Source organism: Lipotes vexillifer, unplaced genomic scaffold, assembly GCF_000442215.2.
Source record: "Lipotes vexillifer unplaced genomic scaffold, Lipotes_vexillifer_v1.1 scaffold628, whole genome shotgun sequence".
Classification (NCBI taxonomy): Eukaryota; Metazoa; Chordata; class Mammalia; order Artiodactyla; family Lipotidae; genus Lipotes; species Lipotes vexillifer.
In genome coordinates this window covers 1,912,438-1,928,270 of record NW_006779395.1, presented here as the reverse complement: position 1 = coordinate 1,928,270, position 15,833 = coordinate 1,912,438, and the positions used below count along the sequence as shown (strand labels likewise).

The following is a 15,833-nucleotide window of genomic DNA, read 5'->3' as shown; positions in this document are numbered from 1 at the left end:
CACGAACCCGCGTCTCCTGCATCGGCAGGCGGACTCTCAAGCACTGCGCCACCAGGGAAGCCCCCATTTATTACTTTTTTAAATTAGCATTTCTAGTGCTACGAGAAGTGAAATTAACATACCCCCATATATATGTATTTGTGAATTCTGTGTTTATATTCTTTGTCCTTTGTTTATCAAGGTGGTGGTCATGTATATTTGAATAATTTCTTTAGGTATTAGTTGTCTATCATGTAGTTATTTCAGTCATTTTACTGATGTTTAATTGGTCAGCACTAGTTTCAGTAGGGATAAAAATTTGGAAGAACAGAAACTGTCAGTTCCTCTTTGAAGATCCAAAGATCTTCAAGGACCTTTGAGGATATAAGATTAGTTAATCCGTTTTCATCTTTAATTGATTGAAAATACCAGTATACCTTTTTAGCCTATTGCAGAAAAAAATAATCATCAAATTTTATTCATTATAAACTAACAAAGAAAACAGTATAAGTTAATGAAATGTAGTGTCTAAAATGTGTTGGATTTTTTAAAAGGTACTTACTTGCTGTGCTTCTTACCTCTATTCAAAGTAACTTTGGAAAGGCCAAAATCTGTTAGTTTAATGTGACCTTCATTAGAAATAAGCATATTGTCTGGTTTCAAATCCCTGCACATATAAAAAACAAAGAGCAGATAACTAAAAAAGATGTAGTGTTGATTTTAGAATTACCAGCGAAAAAAACCAGAAAGTTACAGAACAATCAAACCCGACTTATTTTCTCTCATTGGTGGCTTTGAAAGTGCAGAAAACAACTCTCAAAAGCAAACTATATTTTGTATATCTGAATCTACAAGAAAGTTAACTATTTAATGCTAGATTATCTTTGGCATTATTCATTACATATTCTATTAAAATAAATAAACTTCATTAGGTAAAATAAACCTCAAGCCAGGTCAAAATCATGTTTACCTCTTTCAAGGAGGGTGAGATTAAGCCTTAATCGAAAAGAGCCACTTAACCTTTCTTTGCAAAGAGCAAAACACTGTAAATCAGCTGGCATTATAACATATAGCACTTTTATATGACGTACAGCTAAAGGAGTGGAAAAAAGATTCAATATTCTCCACAAAATGGGATACCCGAAGACAAAGCAACATATTTAAAACACACAGGGAGATGAAAGAAGAGTTGATATAATTTCTAAACTCACACAAGTTACTACTAAACTTTAGATAACCCAGATATGTGGGGTTATGCAAATATTTAAGACTCAAATATTTAATACATAATTTGATTACTTGTGCTTTAAGTAATAGTTTGGAGAAAAGTCAGTCTTTACCTGTGGATGATTCCATGTCTATGAAGATAGTCTAGAGCCAATGCCACTTCAGAAATATATTTCACAGCCATCTCTTCATCAAAATAACCATATATGTGTAAGAGAGACTTGACATCTCCACCTATGAGATACTCCATTACCTGTCGAAAGGAATATAAATATTGCAAAATAAAACCAATATGACTACTTTAAAAATATCTTATTTGAGCATTACGGTTATGCATTTTTAGCATGGTCCTATAAGACACATTTTCTTGGTGTCACTCAGTACACATCAATACCAGGTTTACTCATACTGCCATATACTTTTTAAAATTTAAATTAAACTGTTCAGTCTGAACAAAAATTCAGACATACAGAAAAGGTGTGAGAAGAGCAGGATGACTTCTCATATTCTCTCCATCTACATTCGCCCATCGTTAGCACTTTGCCACATTTGCTTTCTTCCTCTCCACATAAATGAATATTAAAATGAATATTTATGCTAATCATTAACATGACTATGTTACATAATAAACATAACACAATTATTAACATCATTAACATAAATACCTTACATGCATGTATTTTTGTTCAGATTAAACAGTTTAATTTAAAAAAATATGGCGACATTAGCAACTGGTATTAATCTATAACTTTAAAATTTTGGCTAACTCAATAAAGTTGAAGAGGTCATCATGTATCTCCCAACAAGGTCATTCTTATGTAACTATAGCATAATAAAATGCATGGAATTTAGTGCTAAAATAATGCTATTCCTGTTGCATAGTCTGTATTCAAATTTCTCTGATTACCCCAATATTGTTCCTGATGGCCTCTCTCCTCATCTCTCATGCCCAGGCCAGGACCATGCATGAGATTTAGTTGTCATATCTCTTTCATCTCCTTTAATCTGGAATAATTTTTTGCCTTTTTTTGGCAGGGTACTGGATGGGGTATGGGACAGTCTTTCATGACATCTGATTATTTCCTTATGATTCAATTCAGGTTATGAATTTTGGGCAGGAATACTACAAAATCGACGTTGAGTACTTCTTAGTGACTTCCACCAGATGAGACTGCTAAATATTAGTGTGTTCCATTCCTGGTAATGTTAACTTTGATGACTTAGTTAAGGTGGTGACTTCCAGGTTTCTCCACTGAAGAAGTATTTTCTCCCCTTTGTAATTAATAGGCAATCTGGGGAAGATACTTTGAAACTATGTAAATACCCTCTTTCCCCAACAAACTTTCAAGCAATGATTTTAGCATCATATGACTACACATGATTCTTGCCTGAATTCATTACTGCTATGAGGCTGCAAAGCTCTATTAATCCTTCTACATGTACTAGTCATTATTCTCAAAATTTTCTATAGTTTCAAGCTATAAAATATTGCCTACTAAGGACTTGATAATATAAGTCATTTCTTTCCTCTTTAAGGCAATCACTTCCCTGGTACACAGAGGTTAGTTAATATTTGTTGATGGTATGAATCATTAAAACATTACTAAGCACAAAAACTGTGCTAGCATGGGGAATATAGCATGAATAAAATGTAACTGATGCACTTAACGATTATAATTTATTAGTAGGGAAATAAGCAAACATAACTGTATTTGAGCTCATGAGAATGCTTGTTTTCTCACACCCTCATCAACAATGATTATCAATATTTTTTGTCAATCTAAGGAAGAAACAATGAACTTGTTTAAATGTTTATTTACTTTTAGGGAGATTTAGCACCTTTACACTGCTTTTAGTCTTTCATATTTCTTCTCTGAATCACTTGTATTCTTTGCCTATTTTTCTATTGGGGTATTTACCCTTTCTTACTGACCATATATATGGTATTTTGTGTCAAAGTAGGCTTTATTTTTCACTTAGTAAGATGTGCACCATTCTATTAAAATAATCACATCAGTTTTCTTCTAGTATTTTTATGGATTCCCTTTTCGAGTAGAAATCTCTGATACAAAAGGGGAATGAATGAACTTTACACTATCTCAAGTTTCATAACCACACAGAATTATTTCAAGTGACTTCAGAGAACAGAATCTTGATAGTACATACATCATAAGGGCAAAAAGAATTGCAGAGAAATCCTAAATTGAATCCAGTTGTTTTAGTGTTAGGAAAACAATACTGGTATTGCTATGTTGAAAATACTATATGCATATAGATATAGATATAGATATAGATATAGATATATAGATATAGTTAGGAACCCAGATTCTCAGGGTGAAAGAATACAAATATTTTCAAAATATTTTTATATTTTATATATTTTTCAAAAATGTTAAGTAAAAATTCTGTAATTTTCCTTTGACCTGGAAATATCAGCATGAACTCGTGATATATTTTTCTATAAAAATGTGTGTTTCCTAGTCTGTCCACTGAGAGTGCCTAAAAGGAATGACAACCTAGTGGCAATGAACTTTTCTAATCACTACCTCCTAGATCACGGTCTCTAGACACTATTTCCCCAAAAGGAGCTAGACCTCCTTGCCTAGATCTAGTTCAGGACATTTGCAAAATGAGCCTTAACTATCTTGTCATGCCAGAAAGCAAGGAAGCTATCAGAATACTAGGATAGTATAAAAAGACAAAGAAATGAACTGAAGGGGCTCCCACTCACTAAAGATGGGACAATTTAAACACAGAAAAAAATGACTGCGATGGATTAAAACACATCAAAACTACAACATTCCATGAATTCATAAAGATACTTTAAAAAACACACTTATTTAGAGGTTGCACTTCTGAAAACTGGTGATGAAAGGGAAAGAATCAAGCATTTATTCTGCCTTCCTTAGACAAGCTGTATTTCAGAGCAATGAAATAGATAATAAGGGAAAGTTCTTTATAGATGAATTCCAGCTAATAAAAGCTGAAGGAATAATAGAATTTTTTAAAATCATCATTTTGAAAACCTTAATAAAGAATCCAGGCATTAGGGTAAGCTGGGATGAAGTGAGAGAGTGGCATGGACATATATACACTACCAAATGTAAAATAGATAGCTAATGAGAAGCAGCCACATAGCACAGGGAGATCAGCTCAGTGCTTTGTGACCACCTAGAGGGGTGGGATAGGGAGGGTGGGAGGGAGACGCATATGTGTGTGTGTGTGTGTGTGTATATATATATATATATATATATATATATGTATGTATGTATGTATAGCTGATTCACTTTGTTATAAAGCAGAAACTAACACACCATTGTAAAGCAATTATACTCCAGTAAAGATGTTTAAAAAAAAAATAAAGAAATGGATAAAGAAGATGTGGCACATATATACAATGGAATATTAGTCAGACATAAAAAAAAAAAACGAAATTGAGTCATTTGTAGTGTGGTGGATGGACCTAGAGACTATCATGCAGAGTGAAGTAAGTCAGAAAGAGAAAAACATATACCATATGCTAACACATATATATGGAATCTTAAAAAAAAAAAAAAAAAGGTTCTGAAAACCTATGGGCAGGACAGGAATAAAGATGCAGACATATTGAATGGACTTGAGAACATGGGAAGGGGGAAGGGTAAGCTGGGATGAAGTGAGAGAGTGGCATGTACATATATACACTACCAAATGTAAAATAGATAGCTAGTGGGAAGCTGCCACATAGCACAGGGAGATCACCTTGGTGCTTTGTGACCACCTAGAGGGGTGGTATAGGGAGGGTTGGAGTGAGATGCAAAAGGTAGGAGATATGGGGATATATATATATATATGTATGTATGTATGTATAGCTGATTCACTTTGTTATAAAGCAGAAACTAACACACCATTGTAAAGCAATTATACTCCAGTAAAGATGTTTAAAAAAAAAATAAAGAATCGAGGCATTCAATCACAGGATGCCAAGACCATTACATGAAAGGTTGGTGGAGGGGTTGGAATGGATTAAACAAATTTGGTGAAGTGTTGCCAACTGGTGAACTTGGATGATGATATATGGGAGTTTATTATAGTAATCTTTCAATTTTTGTATATGTTTGAACGTTCCCGTAATAAACATTTCCATCTTTATGTTCCTTGTACTCAGCATAGTACCTGGAAAGTAGTAATCAATTATTTGTTGTTATTGTGGCTAAGTTTAGTCATACTTTATCTTTTTGTCTCAAAGTAGCTTTGATTTCTAGGAAATCTTTTGTCTAAGCCAGTGCTTCTCAAACTTTAACATGCCTGGGGATCTTGTTAAAATTCACAGTCTGGGAAATTCCCTGGCAGTCCAGTGGTTAAGACTCGCACTTCCGTTGCATGGGGTGCGGGTTCGATCCCTGGTCGGGGAACTAAGATCCCACATGCCACACAGCATGGAGAAAAAACAAAAAACAAACAAACAAAATCACGTTCTGATTCAGCAGATTTGGAGTGCAGCTTGAGATTCTGCATTTGTAACAAGCTCTCAGACGATGCTGATACTGCTTGTCTGTGGACACACTTTAAATATCAAGGATCTAAACCAGTGATGAAGTTAGTAGACAAGATATGGCCGCCTATCTGATTTCAGGAATAATAATTCAAAAATATTATAGTAGGGACTTCCCTGGTGGCACAGTGGTTAAGAATTCACCTGCCATTGCAGGGGAGATGGGTTCGATCCCTGGTCCGGGAAGATCCCACATGCCACGGAGCAACAACCCCGTGCGCCACAACTACTGAGCCCGTGTGCCTAGAGCCCGTGCTCTTTGGCCTATGGGCCAGTTTGCCAACTATTGGCTTAAAAGATGTAAAGTTTACACTAAACAGAAGCTATTGGAGTTACCAAACATTTAATCCACACACTGTCTCTGAAGTCAGAAGAACCTCTAGAACTTGAAGTCAAAACACCTACCATCCTCACCTCTTCCTGCCCCCACCCAAATTCCTCATTAGAATTAAAAGTGTAAGCTGCTGTGTTAAATGAAAAGCAAGCAACTCTCTAAGTCCATACACCACAAATCCACCACTTCCCTAAATCTTTCCTTATTATATCCCAAGCTTTATGTAGTATTTCTATTATGCATCCTTTACTTAGCAAATATTTGTAGCACTCTGTGCCACACACTGTTCTACATAGTTTATATCAACCTATTGAAATTTCATAACAACCTTTGAGATAGGTACTATTATTATGTCCATTTTGCAAATGGAGAAACTGAGGTGTGATAGTTCATTTTATGTGTCAACTTGGCTAAGCCATGGTACCCAGATATTTGGTCAAACACTGATCTAGGGCTTCCCTGGTGGCGCAGTGGTTGAGAGTCCGCCTGCCGATGCAGGGGACACGGGTTCGTGCCCCGGTCCGGGAGGATCCCACATGCCGCGGAGCAGCTGGACCAGTGAGCCATGGCTGCTGAGCCTGCGCATTCAGAGCCTGTGCTCTGCAACGGAAGAGGCCACAGCAGCAAGAGGCCCATACTGCAAAAAACAAACAAACAAACAAACAAAAAACACTGATCTAAATGTTGCTGTGAAGGTATTTTTTAGACAAGATTAACATCTAAACCATTAGAGTTTGAGTAAAAGCTGATTACCCTCCATCATGTGGGAGGGCCTTATCCAAATCAGCTGAAGAGAAAAAAAATTGAGGTGTCATCTCTTTCTCCTCCAAAGAGGAGGGAATTCTACCTCTTCACTGCCTTTGAGCTTGAGCTGCAACATCAACTCTTCCTGGAGTCTACAGCCTGCTGGCCTACCCTGCAGATTTTGGACTTGCTTGCACCATAACCATGTAGGGCAATTCCCTAAAATAAATCCCCCTCTCTCTACACACACACACACACACACACACATACACACATGCACACACAGACACAGGCAGACAGAAACACACACACACACACACACACACACACTCTATTGTTCTTTTTCCCTGAGAACCCTAACTAACAGAACAGGTAAGGTAACTTGGCCAAGGTCATAAAGCTAGTAAGTGCAAGATCTGGAATTCAAACCCAGGTACTCTGAACCCAGAGACTGTAATTCTTAAGTCACTGGGTTCAGTGATTCCTGAATGAAGAGAAAATGTCAAGTTATTTACTCACCAAGTAGACATTGTTTGCTGACTGCAGTGAATAGTACAAATGCACAATGAAAGGACTTTTGCTTAGGGCCAGGGCATCCCTCTCAGCTTGTACTTGATGAGTCATATTTTTGTTGATCATGTCTGCTTTTTTGACAACCTGTAGTACGTAACAATACACACAACCATTTTATTTTTTATGACAAAGTATTCTCAGGTTTCCAAGTTGCCATCATGAAAACAATCAGAGAGAGAAAACACAGATGCTGTTTGGACCTCACATTGCCAGCGGGAAACTCTGCTAGAAAAACAGCTAATATGGTGAAAACAAAACAAAACTTTCTTTAACATAGAACTGCTTATCTTGGTATCAAGTGGCAAAAGTATCACATCCCTTTTGATAAGGAAAAAGATGTAAGCAAATGCTCCCTGACTAAGCCAAAAGATAGTAATGTTCCTAATACGTCCCCAGATAATCAGGAATGTAGGCATAGAGAAATAGTAGCTAATTCATTTTTTTAAATTTCTGGTTCTTTGATGGATGGAAATAGAAACAGAAAGAGGAAGAATGTATGTTTGTTTGCCTGGGAAAAATTTTTCTTAAAAATGGTTAGTTTACTGAAACTTAATAGTCTCTGATGCTGTGTTATAGAAAATAACTAACTACTCTTTTTAAATCTCAAGGTAACTGGTATGGAAGCAAAACTATAATCTACATTAAAATTGGAGCACTAGGGCTTCCCTGGTGGCACAGTGGATAAGAATCTGCCAGCCAATGCAGGGGACACAGGTTCGATTCCTGGTCCGGAAAGATCCCACATGCCGCGGAGCAACTAAGCCTGTGCGCCACAGCTACTGAGCCTGCAAGTCACAACTACTGAGCCCGCGAGCCACAACTATCGAAGCCCACGCACGCAGAACCCGTGCTCCGCAACAAAGAGAAAGCACCGCAGTGAGAAGCCCGCGCACCGCAACAGAGTAGCCCCTGCTTGCCGCAACTAGAGAAAAGCCCGTGCACAGCAACGAAGACCCAACGCAGCCAAAAATAAATAAATTTAAAAAAATATTGGAGCACTAAACTGAATAGTTAGTAACATTGAGATCAATTCTCAGGAAGATTACAAGTCAAAAAAAGGCATATTTCTTCCAAAGATTCAATAGAACATGTAATAAAATCATTAATACGCTGTAAATTCCTGCCTTAGAGCCTTTCCATAAGAAAACAAGGGAAACTGACAAAGCCAGTCTGAAACATGATTTCACCTATCATTCCACTAGATTGCAAGTTCTATGAGGGCATGTTCGTTTTGTTACCACTGTACACAGACTCTACACACAAAGCGGATATTCACAAGTACTTATCAAAAAGTGTATTGGTGTTTTCATTTCAACAGCTAATAGTGACTGGTTAGTATAATAGAAGGAAACGCAAAAAATCTTGGGAACATATGAAGCAAGAGAGAATTAATTTCAATAGGGTGGGTCTGAAAGGTCAGGAGAGGCTTGAAGGGGGGCTAAGATGAACCTTAATACATAAATAACATAGGTGGAGAAGAGCAGAGAAGGGTGGAAGGAAGGCACTTAAGGAGGAAACAGAATAAACAAATTTGGAAGCAAGACAATACACAGCATTCAAGGACTAGCCAAATGTCTGGAGTGGCTAGAACATAGAATATGTAGAAGATACAGTGGAAGCTTAGAGCCAGAACTTGGAGCATGACTGCTTTTCTAAGGAGTTTGGACTTTAGCTTGCATGGCACAGCCAAAGGAATAAAATAGTGATTCCAGTTAGGGGCCTGTTCCAATAGACTAGGTATAGAAATAAAGGCCTGATGAACCTTAAAAACATCATGTCAAGTGAAAAAAGCCAGATGCAAAAGACCATATATTTCATGATTCCATTTATACGCAATGTCCAGAAAAGGCAAACCTATAGTGATAGAAAGTAGACTGATGATTACCTGGGGCTAGGGGTGTTAAGTGGGGGAGACATTGCAGATGAGCAAGAGAGGTCTTTTCAGGGTGATGGGAATGTTCTAAAATTGGAATGTGGTCATGGTTACTCTATATTTAATTTACTAAAAACTGAATTGTACTTTTAGAAAGAGAAAGAAAGAAAGAAAGGGAAAGAAGAAAAAAAGAAATGGAAAAAATGAAGTCCTGTACTTGGGCAGACTTGGGAATGGAATGGAAGGGGTAATACGAATGAATATGAGACAGAATTGACAGGCCTAGTTGAGAGAGAGAATATACAGATGAACTAGAGAAAAGTTAAAATGACTGAAGTTTCTAGCTGAATGACAGAAATGGTGGTATTATTACATGGAGAGAAGGAACACAGGAGGCAGTTAGGTGGAGAGGATTGTTCGAAGCTAGGCAAGCACAATTCCGAGGTGCCTGCTAGATATTCACACAACAATGTCCGACAGGAAGTTGAAACTGCATCAGACTGCTGGCTTCTTTCCTTTATCACCATCACTCAGTGCTGAGATGTGAGTAATCTGAAACTATGGGAGTGGATGAGAATCAAGAGTGGCCAGAACAGCTTCAAATATATTGAAAGCTCTTGAATGTTTTGGAATGATATATACTACTGCAAGGATAAAGGAGTGATTTGGGACATATTTCAGCTCCGTGTTTAAATATAAGTACATTCTAGATTTATAGAATGAAGAGAAAAGTGGGGTTTAATGAGATCTTTTGGGCATATAGGTCAGAAGTTAATCTACATCACAGCATGCTGACTACAGTTAATCCTACATTGTATATTTGAAAGCTGCTGAGAGAGATCTTAAAAGTTCTCATCACAAGAAAAAAAATTTGTAGCTGTGTCATGATGTTTGTTAACTAGACATTGTGGAGATCACTTCACCATAGACAAATAATCATTATGTTGTACACCTGAAACTAGTAAATGTCAGTTACATCTCAATAAAAAAATGAATCTGTCAAACTGATAGAATTAAAATATAATATGGAAATAACTGTTTCAAATTTAAAGTTTCAACCCTAATCCTGGTAAAGCCCAAATTAGTAAAAATGATTCAGAAGTTCTGGCGTCTCCTAAGCGTTCGCGGTGCGAAGAGAAGGGCGGGGCAGAGGTGGCACCGACTTGCCCGCGCTGTCACCCCAAGTGAGAAGTTATCCCACAGGGCTCCGGAGGTTTCAGCGAGCCAGGCACCCGTCTAGTCGTTCCAGCGGCCCTGGGGCCTGCCAAGTTCGGGGGGCGGGAAGGAGGGCCCAAGGGCCGGCCTCTTTCGCTTTCTTTATTCCTTGACTCTTACCTTCACCGCGTACAACCTGTTGCCTTTCTGCCCCAGATACACCTTCCCGAAGGCGCCGCGGCTAATGGGCTTCACTATGGTGAACTCTTCAATGGAGGGAGGTCGTGGCACCGGGATCCTATTCACGAACTCCCCTGTCGGCGTGCCTCCTCCACCCTCCATCTCGCCGCCGGCGGTGGTCTCCACAGCAGGCCAGCCCGGATGCAAGTCTCCGTCAGCGCCCAAGAGCCCTTCCGGAGCCGCAACTCCCGCCAACTGGTTTCAAAGCGAGGCTCCGCCCACGCCGCTCTCCGGCCGTGATGTCATCCCGTCGCTGCGCACGCCACGCCCAATCCAGTGCGGCCCCGCCCCTGTCACTTGCTCTGTGTTGACGCAGAAGCCAATGAACGTGAAGGCGGGGCAGCTGGGAAATTCTTGAACCAACCAGACTCTTCCAGGGTGACAGCGGCTCACGAACCTCGTTTGTAGTGATAGGGGGCGGCACAAATAGTTCTTGGCAGACGGGGAAAGGGATTACGGGGGCTTGACTCTGAATCGAGGGATCTGAAGAGTTTTCTCCCGACCTCCAAACGAGGCTGGTGGGACCCGGCCCTCATCCCACTTTTTTTTGTTTTGTTTTTTAAACTCCTTTACGGCCTCCCACCCGCGGGAGAAACGTAAACCAGTTCGGTCTGGTCCGTGAAACAATGGCCAGTGAAATCACAGAATGTGGAGAAACTGGATGAGCAGGATGCGCATGACTGGTCCTGTAATTTGACATTTTAACAGGATGTAACTTGCCTATCTGAAATAGGAAGAGCTTTTTATTTATTGTGGGGAAGATAAAGAGCACTTAATTGTAGCAAAAGAGATTATCATAGCTCAAGGCCCAGTCAGAACAGGAGAATATATTGTAAGCATTGATAACAAAGCTGGAGAAAGATTTTAACAGGGTCCGTGTCTTTCCCCTTTAAAAAGAAAACTACAGCCAATGAGCTTTGGGGCTCCGGCGCCTGCATTACTCAACGTGAACGTGAACTACCTTGGGAGGCGTCAGCTGCCCCCGAAAAGGCGGAGCGTTAACGCACGCCCCTGGGTGGCGGCCTCACCTGCCCCGGAAGTACTGTTGCGTTAGCGCCTTGCCTTCTGGGGCAGATTGTCTGTATTTGCAGCAGCTGTAGGGAGGGGAGGCCATTTTCCGTTTCTAGGAAGAGTGAGGGCGAGAGGGGAGAGAAAAGAAGGGGAAAAAACGGGCTCAGCGCCTCCCCGCCGGGCCGTGGACAAGAGGGACAGTTTCGGCAGGCGGGTGAGGTCGCTGACGGCCTGGAGAAGATGTTTTCCCTGTCGAGCACCGTTCAGCCCCAGGTGGGTCCGGCATCCAGTCCATTTTTCTCCCCCCGCCCTGCCCGCGTTTGCCGTTTGCGTTTCTTGGAAGTGGTTTCTCTTAAGGGATCGTAGGAGGGAAGCGTTTAATCCAGTTGGAGTCCTGGGGTTGAGAAGGGATCGGGGCGAAGCTGAGAGTAAATGGCTGACGATGAAGCAGAAGCAAAATACGAGCGTGATGGAGACCTTGGCTTATCGATTTGATTGCGTGGAATTTTTGCTACAGAATCCATCAGGCATTGTTCAGTGCTAGACCTTCTGGGGTGGGGGTGGGGAGGGGGCAGGGGAAACGTCTGCCGTAGATGTAAAGGGAGCAAGTGATGTTTCTTTTCCATCCTTCCTCCTCTTAAAAGACTTTCGTCTAAACAGCCCCGATTCTCTACTCTTTATTTTAAATGGAATTTAACCCAAACATGCTATAAAAGTTTGAATAATCTTCTATGAATGCTTTCTCTCTTTTTTTGACCAAAAGTAATAAATATATATTGATATATTTAAGTTATTGACTGCTTGCACTTAAAATTTTGATTCAGCCTCCTCCCCATCTTTTCATTTTAGAAGCAAAAGGGCAGAGAAAAAAGATTTCCAAGCGTTTTTATTTTTAATTCTTCTTTCAGGAGTAATCACCGGTGACAATGTTTTGTTCTTAGTTCAGTTAAAAATCTTTTTTGATGGTGACATTTAGATTTTTTTTTTGAGAGTTCTTCACAGTTTTGCAAATAAACAATTTTTGAAAACATTCCGTTTTAAAAATAATTTTTGACGTTCTTTAGTTTCTTGGTTAAAGCATATAATTATGTTCCTCTGTGTAACCTGCACTCCCTTTTCTTTTGTTTTGTTTTGAATTTTGCTAATACTGGTGGGGTAATAAAAAATAAAGTGGTTAGTTATTGGGCATCAGTAATGTGCTAGGTGAACAAAGCAAATGTGGAATCTTGATGATATGAAGCAAAAAATGAGTAGGAGTTAGCCAAATGAAGAGTGAACAGATGTGAACAGGTAGACAGAACATCTGGAGGTTCTGAGATAGTGACAAGCCTAGCTGATTGGAGGAACAGGAATAAGGCCAGTGTGGCTAGAGCGTGGTGATTAAAGGGCCAGTGATGGAAAGGAGGTTGGGGCGAAGACATGATGCAGATCATACAGGGTCTTACAAGAAGGGACTTTGGGCTTCATTTTAAGTTTGTTGGAAACCATTGAATGCTTTTAAGCATGTTAAGGAGTAAAATGATCAGATTTACATTACAGTCTATTACAGAGTAATATATTACTCTGGCTTCTTGCTGTGTGGAGAATGTTGAAGGACAGAGTGGAAATGTTTTCAGTTTAGGATGTTATTGCAGTAATCCAGAGAGGGATAATGCACTGCTAAGTGGTGACTGGTTATGGAAAGAAGGGGATGAGATTTATTTTGAAAAAAGAACAGAGGGAATTCCCTGGTGGTCCAGTGGTTAGGACTCCCTAGTCGGGAAACTAAGATCCCAGAAGCCGCGTGGTGCGGCCAAAAAAGAAAGAAAGAAAAAAGAATAGAGTTTCATGAGGGATGATGGAAAGAGGTGTTTCTGGGTTTGATCATCTGGATGCAAGTAGGTCTTATTTACCAAGATGACCGGTGTCTGGAGGAGTCCTACCAATCGTTTGAAAAAGAATTTGACTTGGCTTGCTGAATACAATATTAAACCTTTTGAAACTGAACTGCAAGAAATTGATGTCAAGAAGACCCGATTTTAGGAGAATTTATCATTAGCTGAATGGAGTTAGTGGTATGCAATGTCGGTAGAGGTAGTGAAGGAATTTTCTGTACTATAGGTAGTCCTAACTGGACTCACGTAGGACCGTTATATGACACAGAAGTTCAACCTTTTAATTGAGGAGAGATCAAACCATCTTTTAGCAGTTTAAATTCTTTATTGAATGAGAAGAGGTACAACTAATTAAAATAAAACTTTTCAAGGTTATAGACAGGGAATTCCCTGGGGGTCCAGTGTTTAGGACTTCACACTCTCGCTGAGGGCCCAGGTAGTACTGCTCGGAGAACTAAATTCCCAGAAGCCGCACGGGGAGGCCAAAAAAACAAAAACAAAAACAAAAAATGTATAGACAGAAAATATGTATCTTAAAATAATTTGATTCCTATAGTTTTTTGTTTGTTTGTTTGTTGTTCTTGTTTTTTGGTCACGCTGTACAGCTTGTGACATTGAACCCAGGCCCTCAGCAGTGAAAGCGTGGAGTCCTAACTGCTGTACCGCCAGGGAATTCCTTGATTCTTGTAAGTTTTAAAAGAGCTTATCGTTTTTTTCTGACTCTAAAAATAATACACGCTAATAGCCAAAAATCCTGAAAGGAAAAATATAAATAAGGAAGATCACCTATAATTTCATCACCTCAGTAGATCACATTTTAGAATAAGTTCTTTCATCCTTTTAACTCTACACAAATATGTGTATGCATACTTTAAAAAAAAGTTACATAAAGGTTTACGGCTCGCTTTTTTCATTTAAAAAACAATGTTATGAATTTATTTCTGTATCAATAACCATGGGATGAAAAGTCTTTCAGTGAAATCTGGAGTCAGATTATCTGTGTTAGAATCCTTCTTCCTATAGTACTTTCTTGCTGAGAAAGTGTGATAGAAATGTAATAGTAACTAATGTTTATAGTTGTTAGGAGGATTAAATGAGATAATATAAGTAAAGTACATAGTTCAAAATGTGACATATAGTAAGAGCCCATTTAATTTAATCATTTACTCAACAGGTATTTATTTAGCATCTACTGTGTGCATTATTGCACTGGGATACAGTATTGAATGAAATAGAGGAAGTAAGGTAGAGCAAAATAAAATATAAAGTGTTAAGTTATATGAAGTATAATGTAAAAACAGTTTATATTAAATAAGTTATAAATAAAATAGAGAAAAATAATAAAATAGAGGGAAAAAACCCTTGCCACATGAAACTTATGCCCCAATGGGAGAGTGTGGTATAATAAATAAAAACTATTTGGTCTTTGTTCCCAATTCTTGGCACAGAGCTCCTAAAACCCTTGAAATTTCCTGTGATGGGCGTGTCTTTATTCTTAAAGCCCCTCTTTGGATCACACCTGGACTTACACTAATGAGGTGACTTAAACTGGTGTTCCTAGTAAACAATATATAGGTAAATAAGTAAGTATATGAAGTGTGTTAGATAATGAAAATGTCAAGAAGAAAAAGTAGAGCAGAGGAAGGCAATAAGGAATATTTTTTAGGGGAGGGTTGCTGAAATCTTACATAGGTTGTCCAGGGAGATGAAAAGATGACTTGTGAGTTAAGAACTGAAGGGAGAGCAAACTATGTGACTAACTGGACAGGGGAATAAACAGCAGTGCAAAGTCCTTGAGGTGAGGGCCTGCCAGGTGTTTTCCAGGAACAGAAAGGGGGATGCGGTGGTGGGATCAGAGAGAAGGAAGGGGAACTTAGTGGTGGATCAATTCGGAGAGGTGATGAAGAGCCAGGGAGGGCTTTCTGTGTCATCGTTGTTAGGACGTTGGCTTTTATTGTGAGAATAGCCATTGGAGGGTTTTGAGCAGAGGAGTGATGAGATCTGACTGGCTTTAATAGAGCAGATTCAGGGAGAGAAGTTAGGATGCAGTTGTAAAAATCCACATATGGATGATGGTGACTTAGGGTGGTGCAGTGGGGAAGTTGAAAAGTATAAAATTCTGGGTATATGCTTACTTGTTTCTTTTTTTTTTTTTTTTTTTTTTTTTTTTTTTTTTTTTTTTTGCGGGCCTCTCGCTGTTGTTGCCTCTCCCGTTGCGGAGCACAGGCTCGGGACGCGCAGGCTCAGCGGCCATGGCTCACGGGCCCAGCCGCTCCGCGGCACGTGGGA

The 15,833-nt window shown here is 39.2% G+C and overlaps 2 protein-coding genes across 4 annotated transcripts in view; one reads left to right on the top strand and one right to left on the bottom strand.

The window, feature by feature from the left end:
• MASTL (microtubule associated serine/threonine kinase like) overlaps positions 1-10,791 on the bottom strand; it is a 35,167-nt gene extending 24,376 nt beyond the window's left edge. The window contains exons 1-4 of the mRNA XM_007452586.1: positions 10,600-10,791; positions 7,338-7,475; positions 1,320-1,459; positions 558-646 (exon numbers count right to left, since the gene is read on the bottom strand). Coding sequence (XP_007452648.1) covers positions 558-646; positions 1,320-1,459; positions 7,338-7,475; positions 10,600-10,761 — 529 coding nt within the window. The 5' untranslated portion in view covers positions 10,762-10,791. The remainder of the gene's footprint in view (positions 1-557; positions 647-1,319; positions 1,460-7,337; positions 7,476-10,599) is intronic.
• A 951-nt stretch (positions 10,792-11,742) lies between these two features.
• The window catches only part of YME1L1 (YME1 like 1 ATPase), a 30,995-nt gene continuing 26,904 nt past the window's right edge, over positions 11,743-15,833 (top strand). The window contains exon 1 of one of the 3 annotated variants that reach the window (XM_007452585.1): positions 11,743-11,943. In XM_007452585.1, the coding sequence (XP_007452647.1) occupies positions 11,911-11,943 (33 nt within the window). In that variant the 5' untranslated portion in view covers positions 11,743-11,910. The remainder of the gene's footprint in view (positions 11,944-15,833) is intronic. The other 2 variants (XR_456976.1, XM_007452584.1) reach the window with 2 other exon arrangements.